General features: G+C 49.3%; 1 protein-coding gene across 1 annotated transcript; it reads left to right on the top strand.

Annotated features, from left to right (window-relative positions):
• The first annotated feature begins 5,878 nt into the window (after positions 1–5,878).
• On the top strand, positions 5,879–17,090 carry ZNF623 (zinc finger protein 623). The gene is made up of 2 exons (XM_027560555.1): positions 5,879–6,539; positions 13,242–17,090. The coding sequence occupies exon 2, from the start codon at positions 13,330–13,332 to the stop codon at positions 14,812–14,814; it is 1,485 nt and encodes a 494-aa protein (XP_027416356.1). The 5' UTR covers positions 5,879–6,539; positions 13,242–13,329; the 3' UTR covers positions 14,815–17,090.
• Positions 17,091–20,471: the final 3,381 nt, after the last annotated feature.

Here is a 20,471-nt window from a genome sequence, read left to right as displayed (position 1 = left end):
GCCCCGCCCCGCTTTGTCTCCACAGGCTCCGCCCCCTGCGTCCCTCTGCCCCGCCCCACGCCCCGCCTCCTCGGGCTCCGGCCCTGGGACACCTGCGACGCTTGCTGAACGCAGAGATCACGGGCTGTTGCCACTGAAGTTCTAGTTCCGTGGGTCTGAATGTACTTCGGAGTCAACTTGAGTAAGCTTTCCTGGAGACTCTATGGAGAGCAGACTTTAGCACCCTCCCGTTCCTAGGACGGTCCGCACCTTCTCCACTGCCTGGCCGATGCCGGAGGGCCTGCTAGTCACACGCGCACGTCTGCCTCCCAGGATCTGGGCTTGGCGCTGGCACAACTCTGTCAAGAAAGAAGGGAGGGAGGGAGGAAAAGAAAAGAAAGAAAAAGTAAAAGAAAGAGGCACCTGGTCCGGATACCAGGAAGGTTTGTGGTTGTGACCAGCCGGTGTTGGAAAAGTCCTGCTTCCAGGTACAAGGAGGTTTGGAGCAGCGGACGTGCTGCTCAGGTGAGAGGAGACAGTTGACTGACTATATCCTTCGCAGGCAGTTGGTCCAGCATAAGGAAGCGCAGCTAGTAGTAGCGAGGACGATCGTTACTCTTGATTCTTCTATGGCAATCACGCTGCAGGACGGGATAGATCCCACCCCAGATTTGATTGCAATGTGGACTTACGGTGCCACACACACACCAAGAAGGTAGCAAAACATTTACTACTTACATTAGGAGGCTTTTCTGGGGGCAGCAAGGCAGCCCGCTGAAAATGGCTTGAAAAAGCAGGCAAAGGAGACTGGATTGGGGTTTGATGGTGGTCAAAGGGTAAGCCAGGGTATTCCCACCTGTAGGCAGGGACTTGGAGGGAGCACCCGGGCCTTCTCATCCGCTTGTCCAGATGTGGGGCAAAGGGAAGAGTGAGAGGTTAGGCTTAAAAGCCTCAACACTGAAAGGAATGCAGACTGTCACATCTTCCTGCTGCAGGCTGTGGCTTCAGAGCTCCTCACACACCCCATAGCATTCACAGCGTTTGCACACTTTGCACTATCAAGTGATTCACATTCCTTTCAACCGTGTATATTTATCAATCTAGACATTGGTTGCCTGTACTGGTTTTTTATCATGGCAATTAGATGGACATTGAACCTCGAACTGCAAATATTTTATTTTTATAAGCATATGTAATGACAATTGTATTTTCAAAAAGTTAAATTTCAGCATTTCAGCTTTAAAATTCAAGAGCACCATAGATTGGTTAGAAAACCAGTCTATGGTGAAAATACTGAGAGAAGTGTTGTGTCTCTAAGAGTCCGGGGGCAGGGGGGAGGCATTGGCTATGCAGAGCCTTGAAATTTTTCTGGGGTGATGGTGACACTCCTTATCTATATACAGGGTTGAGTAACACAAGTGTCTGCATATGTCAAAGTCAAAATTCATACAAGGGTACATGTAAGACATGTATTTCACTGTCTAAGTTTTACCTAAAATATGTCTCCTGTAAACATTTTAAAGTCTAGTTGGTGATTTGCATGCTGAATTAGGAATGGACTGTACTAATATCTGTAACTTACTTTGAAATGCACCAAAAAATAAGATGAATGAGTAGACAGAATAGATACGCAGCTGAATAAATACATGATAAAGAAAGATAGCAAAACAGTAATTTGTTGTTGTTGTTCAGTCACTAAATCACGTCTAACTCTTGACCCCATAGACTGCAGCACGCCAGGCTTTTCTGTCCTTCACTGTCTCCTGGAGTTTGCTCGAACTCATGTCCACTGAGTCGTTGATGCCATCCAACCACCTCATCCTCTGTCTCCCCCTTCTCCTCCTGCCTTCAATCTTTCCCAGCATCAGGGTGTTTTCCAATGACTCAACTCTTATCATCAGGTGGCCAACATATTGGAGCTTCAGCTTCAACATCAGTTCTTCCAATGAATATTCAGGGAATAAACACATGATAAAGAAATATAGCAAAACAGTAATAGTAGAAACTAAATACTGTGTATATGAAGGCTCGATGTACAATTTTTTTTCAAATGTATTTTTAAAAATAGTCATGATATTGGCATTTTTCATTTATCAAGTTTTATTTTACAACTTTATACTCATTAACTATAACTAATGTTTTGGTTTTTTAACTTCAGCTTTTTATTTTGAAATAATTTAAATTCACAGGAAGTTGCAAAATACTACAGAGAGGTCCCATGTTCTCTTCACTCAGTGTTTCCCAAAAAAACATCTTATGTTATCAAAACCAGGAAATGGATGATGGTATTAATTCATGTACAGACCTTACCTGATTTCATCAGTCTTGCATGCACTCTTTATTTTGGGAGTTAGTTCAGTCACTCAGTCATGTCCCACTCTTTGCAACCCCATGGACTGCAGCACAGCAGGCCTCCCTGTCCATCACCAACTCCCGGAGTTCACTCAAACTCATGTCCATTGAGTTGGTGATACCATCCAACCATCTCATCCTTTGTCATCCCCTTCTCCTCCCGCCTTCAATCTTTCCCAGCATCAGGGTCTTTTCAAATGAATCAGTTCTTCTCACCAGGTGGCCAAAGAATTGCAGTTTCAGCTTCAGCATCAGTCCTTCCAATGAATATTCAGGACTGATTTCCTTTAGGATGGACTGGTTGGATCTCCTTACTGTCCAAGGGACTCTCAAGAATCTTCTCCAACACCACAGTTCAAAAGCATCAATTCTTTGGCGCTCAGCTTTCTTTATAGTCCAATTCTCATATCCATACATGACCACTTGAAAAACCATAGCCTTGACTAGACAAACAATTTTTGGCAAAGTAATGTCTCTGCTTTTTAATATGCTGTTTAGGTTGGTCATAACTTTTCTTCCAAGGAGTAAGCATCTTTTAATTTCATGGCTGCAGTCACCATCTGCAGTGATTTTGGAGCCTCCCAAAATAAACTCTATCACTGTTTCCACTATTTCCCCATCTATTTGCCATGAATTGATGGGACCAGATGCCATGATCTTAGTTTTCTGAATGTTGAACTTTAAGCCAACTTTTTCACTCTCCTCTTTCACTTTGATCAAGAGACTCTAGTTCTTTTTCGGTTTCTGCCATAAGGATGGTGTCATTCGTGTATCTGAGGTTATTGATATTTCTCCCCGTAATCTTGGGAGTAGGGGTATATTTTTTGAAATTCTGTAACACCTGCGGAGTCTTGTAACCACCACCACAATCAGGACACAGCATTGCTCCATGGTGACAAAGAAATGCCTGTGTGCTACTTCTGTATAGTCACATCACCCTAGGACTGTAACTCCTGGAGATCACCCTGGGTCTCTATCACTATGGTGTCATCACATTTTAAGATCGGCTTTACCATTCAGGATAATGCCCTGTAATTTCCCCATGTGGCACTAGAATTGAGTTCATTTTGGTTGCAGACTTTTCTCCCCCCATGAGGCTGGACCTGGGTTTGTTTGTTCATTCAACTGTTGAAGGACATTTGGCAGTTGTGAATAAAGCTGCTATAAATATTTATATGCAGACCTTACTGTGAACATACTTTTTTTTTTTTTTGGTAGGATAGATACTCAGTAATGCAACTGCCGGGTCATGTGACAAGTTTATGTTTAACTTTGCAAGAAACTACCTAATTCTTTTCCAGAGTTCTTTTTTATATTCCCACCAGCACGGCAGGAGTGATGCACTCCTTTACCCGAATTTAGTGCTGTCACTATTTTTATTTAATTTTAGCCATTCTGAGAGATGCATTCTGATAGATATCCCATTATGAATTTAATTTGCATTTTCCCTTATCACTAAAGATGTTGAATATCTTTTCATGTGCTTTTTTTTGTTATCTGTATATTGTTTTTTGTTGATGTTTGTTTAAATCTTTTATCCATGTTCTAATTAAAATTTTCATTTTCTTACGGTTTAGTGAATTCCTCATATATTCCAGATACAAATTCTTTGTCAGATATGTGATTTGCAGATATTTCCTCCCAGTCTGCAGCTTGTCATTTCATCCCTTTAACAGAATTTTTTGAAGACCACAAGATCTGTGGGTTGCAGGGCAAATTGAGCAGTGGAGGCACTCAGGTATGAAAACAGGTAAAGTAACTAATGGGTCAAATCTTTCTTGCTTTTCTTCCTGTTCCAATCTATAACTCCAGGAATACTCAGGAACCAGTGCAGTACTTGCAATAGTAGCTGAGGAACATTTTGTAGTATTGATTCATACTTCTCTTGAATTTGTATGTATGTAAGTCTAGATGAAACATTCATTTGACTTAAGGAAATGACTGGGAAAAAAAAACAACCTTACCATTTTAGGCATTGATTTTAAAAATTACCAAGGGCAAGTAGATACTACTGGCACTGACATGATTAGAGAAGTTAAAGTTGTGTAGGAGCCAGAATTTTGGCCAAAAATTTAGAAGCATTTTTTGTGTTTTGTATCACATTACTCGGAGACCTGACCTCAATTGTGATCACAAAGACATTCTCTGGAACAATTAAAAGATCATATGCAAGACTTTCTGGATCTACCCAAAGATGAAACATCTTGGGAAAACTTATCACATTTGACCTTGTAGCTGCCCTTGGACTTGTGATGGGGATGCTAAGCACTTTAAAGAAAGTAGATTAGGTTAGATTCTAGAAGAATCAGAAAGTGAAAGTGAAGTCGCTCAGTCATGTCCAACTCTTTGTAACCCCATGTAATGTAGCCTACCAGGATCCTCAGTCCATGGGATTTTCCAGGCAAGAATACTGGAGTGGGTTGCCATTTGCTTCCCCAGGGGATCTTCCTGACACAGGGATCGAACCCAGGTCTCCCACATTGTAGGCAGACGCTTTACCGTCTGAGCTTCCAGGAAGAATCAGAAGAGTTAAGCAAAACAGAGCATGATTCTCAAATAGAGAGCAAATCTTGGTCCTAAGGAGAAAATGAAATCTGTCTGAACTTTGCACCACTAACAGGTGTTTGAGAGGGACTGTTGTTCATTAATATTGACAAAAGTTTAACAAAAACAATTCCAAGGTTAACTGTTTTACATTTTTTTAACAATTGATGAGCCAACACGGATATATTATTAAGAACTGAAATCTCCATCGAGTTGCTTTTGCACTTTGGCTAAAAGTCCACTGGATATATTGGTGTGGATCTGTGCCTGGTTCTTTATTCTGCTCCAGAGACCTAGGTATCTGTTCCCTCACCAATGCCACACTGTCATGATTACAGAAGCAGTATTATAGATCTTAATATTAGGTGGTAGTCCTCCCATTTTATTCTTCAAGAATGCTTGAAGCTATTCTAGGGCATAGCCTGTACATATACACTTTAGAATAAGCTTATCTATGTCTACTAAAAATCTTTCTGGAATTTTGATAGGAATTGCATTAGACCTTTAGATTAACTTATGGAAAATTAACATTTCTACTATGTTGAGTCTTCCAATCCATGAACATATTTATTTAACTCTTCTTTGATCTCTTTCACCAGCATCTTTTAATTTGCAGCATACACATCTTGTCCATGTTTTGTTAAGAGACAATCCTCTCAGGCCTCCATAAAAGAACCCCCTCCCTCCTCCAAGAAGCTTTCCTTGTTGTGCAGAGGGGTGTGTGTAGAGGGAGCGGTGTGTTGGGGTGGGGGCGGGGGGACTGGTCAGCAGCAGTTCCTCAGGGCCCAGTGCCCCTCTTTGGCATGGCTTATTGTTGTAATGACTCCCTTGCTTGCTCCTGGCATCTTACTCCGCTTGTGAACGCTGCTGTTCCCAAACTCCAGTTGATGGTTAATTGGATGCCTGCTGTTCCACCCGGGAGGGGGGGGGGGGTAGGTGGGATAGATGGCATTTCCCACGACTGCCCCCAGAGGCCACCCTTGCGCCCACAGGACCAACAGCATAGCCGGGGCAGGAACGTGGCCCTAGAGGCGATCGGCCTGGCCACTCACTAGCTGTGTGACCTCAAGTGACCTGGCTTCTCCAGCTTTAGTCCCTGGGCTGTAAAAGGACTAAGTCAGAGGACACTTCTCGTGGCTGAAGAGGGAAGGGAAGACGCGGGAAGTCTCGGGAATCGCTGCCCGCTGCGGGAAGCAGAAAGCCCTCGGAGGCCGCGCCACGCCAGACCTCGACTCTCGGAGGAGCGGCGCTCTGACCAAGCCCGAGGGTGGAGGGCGGGCGCACGCTCTGGGGCCCCGCGGCGATGGGCGCAGGGAGCTCCGCCTGCCGACATTTTTAACGTCGGGATTTACAGCTAACTGGAAGCCAATTAACTCTTGGGGGATAGGCGGCGCTCAGGGCTGCGGGGACGCGGGAGGTGAACTCTCGCCAGGCCCTCGACCTGGGTCCCTGCCAGCGGCACCCGGCCGGAAGTGCGCACCACAGAGAGGCAGGCCGACCCCGGAGCGCCTAGAGCGGCACCGGAAGCTCTCCGGGCGGGCCCTCGGGCCGATTTCCGGCCGCGGCGTGCGGGCTCCTGTGCAGGCTTTGTCGGCCGGTCTGCGGGGCGGACGCCTGGCAGTCCGCGTGCGGGGTGCCGGCGTCCTCTCGCCGTTGGGCGCCGGGTGAGTGGCGCGTTCCAGGACCCGAGCGGGGCGGCAGGGTCCTCTGGTCGGGTGGACGGGAGGGCTCAGCGCGGCCGGCCCCGCACGGGGGTCCCGGAGCCTCGGGTTCGGTGAGCCCGGCTCCCAGCAGCCGTCACGGCCGCCCCCGCCGGACTGCAGTCCAGCCCGGGGACGCAGCTTCTCTCCCCAGGGAACGTCGTGCGGGTAAATTCCACTCTCTTGGTTCCTTTCCCTGGCTCCAGGGGCCACACACCCCAGGCGTAGAGCCCCCAGCTTAGGCGTCTGTGTCGTGGCTCTGGGGTGGCCTGGGGGTAGGTGAGGGGCACGGTGCGGGTAGTGCCGCTCTTTTGTTGCAAGCCAGCCGGCCTCTGCCTGGAGCCCGAGGGAGCTCTACAGATGATGCTGGGAGAGTGACCGGCGCCTCGAGCCTGCCTGTGCTGGAGGAGGTGCAGAGCCGGCACCGCTGCCCTGGCCGGGTAGAGGTGAAGAAGAGAATCCCCTCCAGATGATGGGCGGTGCCGTTCTTTTCTCGAGTCGTATCAGTCCTGAAGGCCGTGTCTGCTGGTGCCTTGGACGTCTTACCCCTCATGCAGTGGCTGCATCGTAGTCATGTGAGCCTCCGGGCCTGAGTAGCATGCCTCTCTGTGTTCCCAGGAGTGTTAGCTGGAGGCCCGTTTGAATTCGGGCAGTTTGTCTGTAGAGCTCATGCTCTTAATCAGGCCGCAGTGCCCTCTCTGGAGCACGTCTTTCCCCTGAGCTCCAGTCCCAGGGAATGACAGGACTTGGTCCTGTCCACGGAGGTGGGACTTTCGTTAGATGTAACAATAACGGTATCTTAATAATGGCAATAGCTACAGCATCACTCATGTGGAAGATACCAGAGAAATGGGGCGGGGCGGGGCGAGGTTGCTATGTCTTTTCACGAGCCTGACTTCCTAGCTCCAGTGTCTCCTGGAGAGATGGGGATGGATTTTTCCTGCAAAGGCCTTAGGGATGGTAAGGCTTGCAAGGCGGAGCTGAAAAAGCCCAGACCGCATTCACAAGCTGGTAATGGAAGAGGTGCTCAGAGAAGCAGCTGACCCAGAACAGGGCAGGGCCTTAAAGCAGTTCAGGGAGCTGTCAGGCACGTCCAGTGCTGCCTTGGGTTGTGGAATATGACCGGTGAAAGGACACTGAACTGCTCAGGAAAGGAGAAGACCATTGTTATTTGGGCAGAGCCCTGGGAGCAAAACTCAGATGGATGTGGGGTGGTGGGGGAATGAGACCGCAGCTAGCAGCTGGCTCAGCTGTAAACCAGTCACCTCCCCGAACCTCATGGATGATAGTGTGGCGAACACAGGAAATAAGAAAAGCACGTGCCGGGCACTCGGTCCCTGCCGTGGCTGTGGTCGCACGAGTGCAGGTTGGTGACATTGGTGGCCTCGGGGCCGCGCAGGGGTGCAGATTCTCCTGCAGCTCCAGTCCGTGTCTTCCTTGGGTGCCCTTTTACTATCCTTTTCCTGCTGCTCCCAAGGGTGGAGCTCTGCACACCTGCCTGCTTCCTTTGTTTAGACTGTAAGCGGCAGACAGCCACGCTGGTAACTTGCAAGCCCAAGGCTTATAACACCCCTTTACTAGTGCGCATGTGCAAACAGCTTCCCGCCCCTGCAGTGGGCACTGCCCACTCTGGCGGCTCATAGGCTTCACTCCCAGCTCTGAGGCTCGCCCCATCTCAACATCAACAATGTTGTGTTATATTTTGTCCAGCAAGTTCTAACAGAAGGGAGGGCTATGTTAGCCCCAGACATTATGGAACCAGCAGTCTGATATATTTTTACTTCGTTTGCTTATTTCATTCAGGTTTCTTTAAATGAAAAAGTATCAATTTAACTTTATTTGAATTCATAGGGGAAAAAAGGCGTTAAGGAGAAACTGAAAGATTGCTGATATTCAGATAAATGTTTCTTCAAAGCAAGGTATATTTAATTTTAAAAACTTCCTGAAAAGTTAAAGTTATGAAAATCACGAAAAGGCACACATTTTAAAGCTATATTCTTATAAATAGACGCAAGCCTGTTTTCAGGTGGTATAACAGTCCTTTTAAACAACAACAAAAAATCAGGAAATATCACCTCCAAAACAAAAAACTGAATATACTCCCTTTTTTTGGATTAAAAAAAATAAGATTTAAAATATAAGCTTACTTTTAGAATACCAATCCCACCCAGCTGCTCTAAGCAAAATACCCTGTAACAGCAACATCACACCTGGGGAGGGAAAAACATCTTTGAGAATGGACTCTGGAGGCAGACAGGCCTGACTCTAAACCTAAGCTCTGCCACTGACTGGCTTAGCAATCTTGGGTAATTGACTTTCTCAGCCTCTGTAAAATAGAGTAAATAATCAAGGTCATGGCTGCCTCACAAGGTTTGGAGCTGTGCCTGGGACTTTGCAGGCCAGTTCAGCAGTGCCTGGTTGGGGTTGAGGGTCACTCATCCATAGCACCCCTCCTGTCCTCCCACATCTGCACCAGTGAGGCCCATGAAGAGCGGAAGTCCAGCTCGCTACTTGTGCAAGCCTTGGTTGGAGTGATGCTGGACCTCTAGGCCAAGTGCCGGTGAGGCTGTGTCCTGCCTGCCCACAGGAGGCGCTGGATCGCCTCAGCCTCTCCACAGCACTGCACTTCTGGCCCAGAGCAGCAGGACCTGTGCCCCAGTGGAAGAGGCTGCATGCTATGTGCCTAGTTATTCTCCCAGACCTTTCATTCGGCTAACTCCTTCCCCCAGTCTGGGGAAGGGAGGTGGGCTGAGTACTTCAGGGAATGTCGTTCTTCATGACACCAGGGGCACCTCCGGCATCTGAAGCGTAGTGGGGCCTCGGAGCGCCAGGTCCCCGTGTGAATGAACTTGAAGGATACGGGGATGTGTTAGAAGTCAGGGGAGGGTGTACAGATGGACAGGTATATGTGACCCCGTGTTTGTACCTACAGATGGCGTGCGTGGAAATAAATGTGTCGTTTTTGTTTAAGCAGAAGCCTGGATGAATGTATAAACTGAACAGCTTGCAGTGGTCTCTGGAATTGTTGGGGATTATCCTTGTTTTTGTTTACCACTTGAAGGTTCTTACAGTGTGGGTCTTATGTCTGTAATTGCTCAGAATGGACAGTATAAAAGTGAAGTAAAATAGGATATAAGACTGAGGAGTGTGGTCCTCATTTCATAATACATTGGTGCAGGAAAAAACACTAAAGGAAAACATCAATGTGTAATCTGAGTACTGGGATTAAGAATAATTTTATTTTTAGTCAAAGTTTTTCTCAACTAGCATAGTTTACCCTTATGCCTTGAAAAAATAACTAAAATAATTTCTGTAAGCAGGAGAAAGATTTAAATCAAGTTAGTGGGCCTTTAACTCAGAAGAACAGTGTCAGTGAATGTCACCGGGCAGTGGTCAGAAATGCTGTGTCAGAGGGCGCCCAAGAGGGCCACTGCTCCAGGAAGCTGGGTTGCAAACCTCACATGGAGAGAAACGCTTCGAGTAGACGTGCAGCTTCTCACTCTTACTGTCAGCTGTTGGTTCAGTGTCTTCATCATCACAGGGAGTGTTGCATCTGAATAGTCAGGTTGTCTAACAGCATTATTTAAGCGTGGGTTCCTCTTGCTGTAACGGAGATTCAAAACTAGTGTTCCCAACAGGAAACTTGGTTTCTGGTATCCCATCTCAGAGGCATGGGGAGGGTCCTGCCCCCCAGGAGCCTGCAGTGTGGCCTCATACATGTCCTGCGGGCTGGGTGAGAGGGTGGCGTGCTGGAATCAGTCACAGGTCACCCCCGACATCAGGGGACTTCAGGAAATGTGGTGGTTCACTGCTGGCTCTGTGTCCACTGAAATTTCTGGAGGGATTTCTGTCACTCAAAGCAGGGACACTGGGCAGCCTCATGTCTGCCGTAGCTGACCAGCTGGCCCTCTGACCCCCAAGCTAGGCTGTGCTCAGTTGCTGCCTCCAGATGGAGCCAGGATCCCTGGCCTGTGGCCTTCTGTCGGCACCAGTGCGTGTCCACACGGCCACAGTCTAATCTTGACAGGTTCCGGCCTCCCCAGATGCTGCCTCCTCCCCCAGCAAGAGCAGATGACCACGTGAATGTGTCCATTCAGGAAGGGGAGGAGCCTTGAACGCGGGCAGTCACTGGTCCACAGCATCAGCAGTTCCCGGGAGTCTCCAAGGGTGGCCTGAGCTGTAGCCACTGAAACGAAGGAGTCCCAGGGCTCAGCGGGAATGAGGACCTCTGTCGGCCAGAAGACAAGCACAGGACCGTGCCCAGCCCTGAGCTGCCAGCCCCTTGAGGTGGAGGGCAGAATCGTGGAAAGGACACGGCGTTCTGTTCACGCGGTGAAGGCTGCCTGAGCTGAGGTCCATGCAACACAGGCGGCCTCCCTGGCGTGGTGCTCAGCGTCAGCAGACATCTGGGGAAGGGGGGGTCTTGACGATGCTCAAATTAGTGTGGAAGGTTCTACAACCTTAGAAATATGCTAAGAAGCACTGAATTGTGTGCTTTAAAATGGTGGATTTTATGATGTGTGAATTCTAGCTCTATAAAAAGTGGGTGCCTATTGAATAAACAGCAGACACAAAACAACCATATGATTCCATTGAAGTGATATTGAAAACGGCAGAATTATAATGAGACCGTTCCCCTTAGAGGGGGGCCTCCGGGTGATGGGAATGGTATGGTTAGAAAAGCGAGCAGAGGAGTCCAGGGAGACTGTGCACTAGATGCGAGCTGTTGGCTCGAGAAGGAAAGCAGCCTGTTGGGAGGAACCTGGGGAGCCCTCCTGCCCCCAGCAGCTCCCCACCACCTAGCTCTGTCCTCAGGGGCACATCCTTGCCCTTGGGGATTTGGGGGCATCTCTGTGGGGCTGCATAGCAGTTGGACTGCTTCCAGTGGTGCAGATTTGGGGAGAGAAGTGGTCCTGTGGGGTCATCTTGGGCAGAGCTCCCAGGAACTGGGGTCAGCTGAGGAGGGAGCACTTGGGGAAGCACCTGTGAGCAAGGTGGGATGGGGTAGCAGGGAGCTGGACGACCCTTCAGAGTTGCCCCCCATGGAGACCAGGGCACTCTGGGCTCTGTCATGGACCAGGCCCCTGCTGGGGTGTGGCAGGCAGGGTTCTGCGCTCCTCCTGACACGAGGGAGGACTCTTTCGGTCATTTGACAAAAGGTGGGGCTCATCAGGAACCCTTGGAAAGCAGGGTTTGTGCAGCTGGTTGCAGAAGAGAAGGAGAGGGCATCTGAGCTGCTCCTGCCTGGAAGGTGCCCATGCTCCCAAGGGGCCGTTCCATGACCACAGGGAACCACGTTCTGCCAACAACCTGAGTGAGGTGGAGACAAAGTTTTCCCAAGCTTCTAGAGCTTTCCTGAGCCTGGCTGACACTGTGTGCAACCCTTTGCAGGGGCTCACTTGGGCCAGGATGGTCTCCAACCTGCTGCCCTGTGAGATGGCAGATGGGTTGTAGCAGTGGAAAGCTGGCAGTAAAGAGGGCATCCCCTCGGCAAATTCGTGCTGAAGGAGAAATTTTCTGCTGGGGCAAGAATTCCAGAGCTGAAGGCACGTCCCAGAAATGGTGCGAGGTTCCCTAAGCACAGGCTTTTTTCCATGGCAGACACACCTGAGCAGCATGGCCCCCCTGTACTCGCAATCACCATCTTCTTCCTAAAGACCATCCGTGACTCGAATTTCCCACCATGGCCAGCTTTGTCCGGGTCTGAACTCTGCGGAAGTAGGATCAGGAAGTAGGAAGTAGCTCGGTATCACCCCGGGAGGTCCACCTGTGCTCTGGTGCAGGGTTGCCCTCCTTGCTGGAGGACACCTCAGTTGGCCCTCTCTTCTGCTGATGGATGTTCTGGTAACTGCATGGTGCTGTGGTGACCATTCCCACCCCAGACTCTGCTGCTGGGTGGGCGCAGGGTGCACAGGTGGATGCGTTTACCTCGGATTCCATGGAGGACATTTAACCCAGTACAGAGGGTGGGTGAGGTGTGGGCGCCAACACTGGTAGTGTGGTAAATGTGGGAGAAAGTGGGTGTCCTCATCTCATTGCTTCTGTTTTCTCATTGGAAGAAGCCACAAGGCCATCATCCCTGGGGTGGGGAGTGCTGTTGGACTCTTGAGAGGAGAAGCCAGGAGATGGTCTCACGGGGGAGTTAGCCAGGTGTGGGAGCTGCTGGCAGCCCCCAGGGCCCGTCGGGCAGGTGGTTACAAACGTGAGAGCTCTGGCAGCAGGAACAGAGACACCCATCAGGAAGCAGGCTGAGCTTTGCCCCGAGGGCACACGTGGTGGAGGAAGGAGAGGGCAGGGGAGCGGGGTTAACAGGCCAGAGCTCGTGTGAGTCTCACCCATCCAGCGTCTCAGCTGGGCAGAACGCGGCTGAGTGGGGGTTGGAGCAGTCTTTCTGTGTTTCTTAGGAAACATGTCTTGACTTTGAGTGGAGTCCAGACCCATCCCTGCCCATCAGCTCATCTGTCCCCTGAAACTGGTGTTGGGTGGTGGAGCCCCCTACACCAGTGGAGAGGCCAGCGGGCTGAGCCAAGCGCTGTGCTGAGTGGGGCTGTGGGCAGGGGGCACGTCTCTCTGCTGCTCCAGGTGCACAATTTTCACCCCATCTGCTCCAGCAGATTCCCATCTCGTAATGAAGGGGAAAGATGATCTTACTCTTATTTATTTCAGATGCTGACTGGTGACCAGAAGGGGACTCGGAGCCTGGGTTTCTGGGCGTGGGAATCTGCAGAAGGCAGTGTCTGAAGCCCTCCCAGTGATGGAGCTCACTGCCCCCACGTCTGGGAGGGGCCCTGACCCCAGACTCGGGAGGCTTTTAGGAAACCTGGATGCACAGAGCCTGCGGAGCTGCACCTCACAGGAAGGGGGTTTCCAGCAGGTGACGGTCACCCACTGGAAGATCCAAACGGCAGAGGCAGCACAGGCGGGGAGTAAGTCTGAGGGGAGCCCTCTCCTGAGCCCAGACCTCCTCCTGCTTCAGAGAGAGTTGATCGAGAGGGAGGCCCCCCAGCACGAGGCCTGTGGCAGCTTCCCGTTCAACCCGGGCCTGGCCAGACATCAAGCTTCTCATGCTGGGGAGAAAGCTCACAGGTGTGACGAGTGCGGGAAAGGCTTCAGCCAGAGCTCCCATCTGGTGGAGCATCAGCATGCTCATGGTGGGGAGAGGCTGTACGTGTGTAACGCGTGTGGCAAGGACTTCGTTCTCTACACGGATCTCCTGGAGCATCAGAAAGTACACACGGGAGAAAGGCCCTTCAAGTGCGCTCAGTGTGGGAAGGCATTCTGTCACAGCTCAGACCTGATCCGCCACCAGCGGGTCCACACCCGAGAGAGGCCCTTTGAGTGCAAGGAGTGTGGGAAGGGCTTCAGCCAGAGCTCATTGCTCATCCGGCACCAGAGGATCCACACAGGGGAGCGGCCGTACGAGTGCAACGAGTGCGGCAAGGCCTTCATCCGGAGCTCCAGCCTCATCCGGCACTTCCAGGTCCACACGGAGGTGAGGCAGTACGAGTGCCAGGACTGTGGCAAGGCCTTCCGCCACCGCTCAGACCTCATCGAGCACCAGAGGATCCACACTGGGGAGCGGCCCTTCGAGTGCAACGAGTGCGGCAAGGCCTTCATCCGGAGCTCGAAGCTCATCCAGCACCAGCGCATTCACACCGGGGAGCGGCCATACGTCTGCAACGAGTGTGGGAAGCGCTTCAGCCAGACGTCCAACTTCACGCAGCACCAGAGGATCCACACCGGGGAGAAGCTCTATGAGTGCAACGAGTGTGGGAAGGCCTTCTTCCTGAGTTCCTACCTTATTCGACACCAGAAGATCCACACCGGGGAGAGGGTGTACGAGTGCAAGGAGTGTGGGAAAGCCTTTCTCCAGAAAGCACACCTCACCGAGCACCAGAAGATCCACTCTGGGGACAGGCCCTTCGAGTGCAAGGACTGCGGGAAAGCCTTTATTCAGAGCTCCAAGCTCCTCTTGCACCAGATTATTCACACTGGAGAGAAACCCTACGTGTGCAGTTATTGTGGGAAAGGCTTCATTCAGAGGTCAAACTTCCTTCAGCACCAGAAGATCCACACTGAAGAGAAACTCTACGAGTGTAGTCAGTATGGGAAAGAGTTCACCCCACCCCCAGACTTTAAAAGCAGTCAAGAGGCTCCCCAGGAGGGCCTTCCCTTGAGTCAGACAGCCGTTCACTTGGGGGAGACGTGTGGAGGCCTGGGGGGGCACACAGACTTCTAATTATCCTCTGGCTCACTTAGTGATGTTGGAAACAGTGGCAGGGGCCCTGACTCATGAGGCTTTGGAGGAGTCAGCATTTTCCAGGGTCATGGATGGGCAGGGCTGCCACCTCTCACTTGGTCGCAGTGGGGCCTGCTGTCCTCCGTTGGGAGAACATGCTTGCAGAAGAGCCACACAATTGGACAGCTGACATGGAGCCGGACCAGTTATGGGAGAGCTGTGGGTGTGGGAGGGAGGAGCTTGGCCTCAGGAGGTGAAGATTCTATTCCACTGCACAATAACAATTCACCCTTGAGTTAAATCCCTTTTAAAGCAGAGTTATGTATCTAATTGTATAACTTTAAAAGAGTGTTCCTCAGCCATTTTTGATCTGTCAGAAAGGCAAGCTAGAGAAAGATACTTTCTTACCTAAAACCACAACTTGGTTCTCTGTGGTCCTTAGGAAAAATTCCGAACTCCCCGCCCTGCATCCAAAGGCTTTCTGGAGGTTCATCTGCCCCCAGTTCACTCCAGGTCACAGAGGTAGCACCAACTGCTAGACATGCCCCCTCATCCGGGCGCTCCTGCCTCCCAGCCAAGGACCAAGTGCTCCCTCTCATCTGGCTCATGACCCGTCATGAGTCAAGACCCATCCCAAGCTGCGTGTTGGGCTCAGCCCGCTACCCCTCTGCTGCTTCTGATCCTCGGTAGCCATTTGCCTCTTATTACTGTGCTTGCTCTGATTGTTGTCTGTGCTGTCTCATTGTTAAGGACTGTGAGTGTATCTCACTGATTTGTGTGTCCCTAGAATCTGAAGCAGGGCAATAAAAAGCACAGCCAAGTGTGCACTTGGCACTTCTCTTGCTTTGTCCTCTCTACACTGTTATTTAAAACATTAAAAAAAATTTTTTTTTTTTGGTCATTGCTTTTTTGTTTTGTGACAGTGTAGTCTGCTGGTCTACTGGAAATAACCTCCTCTTGGCCCTGCTGACGTCTCGGTTCATAATGCCTTCGACACTTGCAGGCAGTAGCCAGAGTGAGACTGGCCTCTTGTATGTTTTGCCTCCAGAGTTTGTCTGTGAATGACTGTCCGCTCACTTGGGGGGCTGCAGGGGGGCGGGGGGCGCTCATCTTCACCTAGTATTCTGTGTATCTCTAATTCACTCAGAGGGCACACAGTCCTGATACACTTCATGACTTTCTTCTGTCCTAATAATTCCATGATTGAGCCCAACTTCTTCCCCCTCTCCCTGTTCTCCAGCTCACTTCGTCACTGATTTGAAAATGTATTGATCAAAGGACCAGTGCTAAATACTTGGAAACCAGGGTGAATAAGACACCATCTGTCCTGAAGTGATCCATAGTCTGATGGGGCAGGCAAAAAGGTCATGGCAGGCTGAGTTCAGTGTTGAAGTATGTTTCCAATTGTGCAGGGGTGTAGGTCAGGAGGCAGCTAGTTTGGTGTGGAGATGTAAGGCGGCTTCAAGGAGGAGGTGACAGTGAACTGGACAAGTAGACACTTGTCACCTAGAGAAGAGGGTGGTCTGGGAGGGACTCTGGAGAAACAGGAGGCCTGGAGGATCCCTCTCTGATCTACAGCAGGTGAGTTATATCACACAGTGGATAACTGTCTAGCAGAACTGTTAGTTGTTGCATCTGAATTTCTTTTATCTGAACATGAACCAGTTTTGAAATGCTGTCAGAATGTACTGCCCATGAGGGCCTATCTTGAGTTCCTAAATTCCAGCAACTCTAGAAGTCTTGAGTGAGTATCATATAGTACTCCATTGTTGGAAAACTCACCCGTAACAGATGTTTCAAATGGTATAGAAACATATTACCAGACCATTTAAACCAACTTTGGTTGAGGTCTAGTTGCCATATAGTAACACACCCATTTTAAGTGTACAGAATTTTGGCAAATCCATATACATGTGTAACCATCATCACAAGAAAAACAACACTTCTGTCACCCAAAAAATGTTCCATTTTGCCCTTTCCCAGGTCCCACTCCAGGCCCAAGTAAACACTTTGTTAGTATGTATTCATTCTGCCTGTTGCAGGACTTCACATAAATGGATTCATATGGCATGTAATCCTGTGTGTCTGACTTCTTCCACTTTGCCATGTTTTAAAGACTAAACCAAGTAGCTCTGTATTTCCAGAGCTGTTTGTCAGTAGTGTTCCATTGTATGGGTGAAGGTGAACATCATTTATTATTCATCTGTTGGTAGAAATTTGGGTTTCCAGTTTTGGCTGTTATGAATAAAACAGTTATCAGCATTTGTGTAAAAGTATTTGGACTTGCCTCTTTATTTCACTTGAGTAAATGTCTAGGAACTTAATTGCTGGATTATAAGATACATGAGTTTTAATTTTATAAGAAATTGCCAAAAAGTTCTTCATCATGGTTATGGCCTTTCTTGCCACTGTCAGGGTTCAACTGGTCCACATCCTTATCAACATGTAGTATGGTGACACTTCTAAAATCTAATCCACTCCAGTGACATATATGGGTCTCTCTATGCTTCTAATTTGTATTTGCCTACTGAATGATGGGACTCCCCAGGTGGCTCAGCAGTAGTGAATCTGCTTGCCAGTGCAGGAGCCACTGGATACATCCCTGGGATCAATCCCTGGGATCCCTGGAGGAGGAAATGGCAACCCACTCCATTACTCTTGCTGGGAGAATCCCATGGACAGAAGAGTCAAGCAAGCTACAGTCCATGGGGTTGCAAAGAGTCTAACACGACTGAGCATGCACGTGCACGCTGAATGATGATATGGAGAATCCGTGTCATCTTTTGCCCATTTTAAAATTGGGTGGTTTGTCTTATCTACTTAAAAGGATTTGGGCAAAAAATAAAAGAAAAAAAGGCAAAATGGTTGAGGAGGCCTTACAAATAATAAAGGAAGAGAAGTGAAAGGCAAAGGAGAGAAGGAAAGATATATCCATCTGAATGCAGAGTTCCAAAGAACAGCAAAAGGATATAAGTCTTCCTTTGTGATCAATGCAAACAAATAGAGGAAAACAACAGACTGGGAGAAACTAGAGGTCTCTTCGGGAAAATTAGATTCCAAGGGAACGTTTCATGCAAAGATGGACACAATACAGGACAACTGGTATGGACCTAACAGAAGCAGAACATACTAAGAAGAGGTGGCAAGAATACACAGAACTATACAAAAAAAGACCTTAAAGACCAAAAAAGACCAGATAACCATGATGGTGTGATCACTCACCTAGAGCCAGACATCCTGGAATGCAAAGTCAAGTGGGCCTTAGAAAGCATCACTATGAAAAAAGCTAGTGGAGGTGATGGAATTCCAGCTGAACTATTTCATATCCTAAAAGATGATGCTGTGAAAGTGCTGTGCTCAATATGCCAGCAAATTTGGAAAACGCAGTAGTGGCCACAGGACTGCAAAAGGTCAGTTTTCATTCCAATTCCAAAGAAAGGCAGTGTCAAAGAATGTTCAAACTACTGCACAACTGCACTCATCTCACACACTAGCAAAGTAATGCTCAAAATTCTCCAACCCAGGCTTCAACAGTACGTGAAAAGAGACCTTCCACATGTTCAAGCTGGATTTAGAAAAGGAAGAGGAAACATCAAATTGCCATCATCGTTGGATCATTGAAAAGGCAAGAGAGTTCCAGAAAAACATCTACTTGTGCTTTATTTACTACACTAAAGCCTTTGACTGTGTGGATCACAACAAACTGTGGGAAATTCTTCAGGAGATGGGAATATCTGCATACAGATTTCTCAGAAGGCAGGTAAGGTGGTCTGGTGACCATCTTACCTGCGTTCCGAGAAATCTGTATGCAGGTTAAGAAGCAGCAGTTAGAACCAGACATGGAACAATGGACTGGTTCCAAACTGGGGAAGGAGTACATCCAGGCTGTATCTTGTCACCCTGCTTACTTAACTTCTATGCAGACTACATCACCCAAAATGCCGGGCTGGATGAAGCACAAGCTGGGATGAAGATTGCCAGGAGGAATATTAATAACCTCAGATATGCAAATGACACCACTCTTGTGGTAGAAAGCGAAGAGGAACTGAAAAGCCGCTTGGTGAAAGTTAAAAGAAGAGAGTGAAAAAGTTGGCTTAAAACTCAAGATTCAGGAAACTAAGATCATGCCATCTGGTCCCATCACTTCATGGCAAATAGATGGGAAACAATGGAAACAATGACAGACATTGTTTTGGGGGGGCTCCAAAATAACTGCAGATGGTGACTGCAGCCACAAAATTAAAAGACGCTTGCTCCTTGGAAGAAAAGTTATGGCCAACCTGGAAAGCAGAACCATTACTTTTGCTTACAAAGGTGCACCTAGTCAAAGCTGTGAGTTTTCCAGTAGTCATGTATGGATGTGAGAGTTGGACCATAAAAAAAGCCGAGCACAAAAAATTGATGCTTCTGAACTGTGGTGTTGGAGAAGACTCTTGAGAGTCCCTTGGTCAGCAAGGAGATCCAACCAGTCAATGGTAAAGGAAATCAGTCCTGAATATTAATTGGAAGGACTGATGCTGAAGCTCCAATACTTTGACCACCAAATGCGAGGAATTAACCATTAGAAACGACCCTGATGCTGGGAAAGATTGAAGGCAGGAGAAGGGGACGACAGAGGAAGAGATGGTTGGATGGCATCTCTGACTTGATGGACATGAGTTTGAGCAAGCTCTGGGAGTTGGTGACGGACAGGGAAGCCTGGCATCCATGGGTTCGCAGAGTCGGACACGACCGAGCAACTGAAGTGAAGGATTTTGGCGGCTCCTCTGGTGGCCCAGTGGTTGAGAATTCATCTGCCAATGCAAGGGACATGGAGTCAATCCTTGGTCTAAGAAGATCCCACGTGCTATGAGGCAGCTGAGCCTGGCTCTGGAGCCCGTAACTACAGAAGTCAGCTGTACCCTAGAGCCTGTGCTTTGCAACTGGAGAAGCCATGACAATGAGAAGCCTGCTCACAGCTAGAGGGTAGCCCCCAACTCTCCTCAAATACAGAAAGCCTCCCAGCAAGGAAGACTCACTACAGCCAAAAATAAACACACACACACACACACACACACACACACACACACACACACACACACACACACAAAGGTGGAATTTCAGGTAATTAGTTTTAGACCTTTCTTCTTTTCTGATGTACATATTTAAACCCAGTAACATCCCTCTAAACATCGCTCTAGCTGCATTCCGCAGATTTTGACGTGCCGTGTTTCTATTATTCTCGCAGCCCTGGACGGTGGAGAGGATCCGGCCGGCTCCGGACAACACCGCCACCAAGACAAACTCCTAGAGGGGCGGAAGCGCCGCTTCCGGCGGCGGGACAAGCACTTCCGCTGGGACGTGTGCGTCATGGCCGCTCCCGTCTGGCCTACCTTGTGGAGGTCCCAGGTGGGTTTTCCTGCGGGTACTCGCCGGTCGGTTAAGGTGCGGCCGCTGGGCTGACGCTCCCCAGGGCGCTGGCCCCGACCCTCATCAGGCCCGAGCCTGTTTCCGCTTCCTGCTGCGCGCTCCTTGGGCGGCCGCGTCCGTGTTTTGGGCAGCCTCCACTTCTGTAAATTCAACCTGGACCGCCCCGGTGGGAGCTGCTGTGCCCCGCTGCCTGCTTAGTACCAAAAAATACCCTCGCTCAGGACAGCTTCGCAGGTGGGAGCCGCGTG

Source organism: Bos indicus x Bos taurus, chromosome 14 (genome assembly GCF_003369695.1).
Source record: "Bos indicus x Bos taurus breed Angus x Brahman F1 hybrid chromosome 14, Bos_hybrid_MaternalHap_v2.0, whole genome shotgun sequence".
Lineage (NCBI taxonomy): Eukaryota > Metazoa > Chordata > Mammalia > Artiodactyla > Bovidae > Bos > Bos indicus x Bos taurus.
This window is presented reverse-complemented; position numbering and strand designations above follow the sequence as displayed.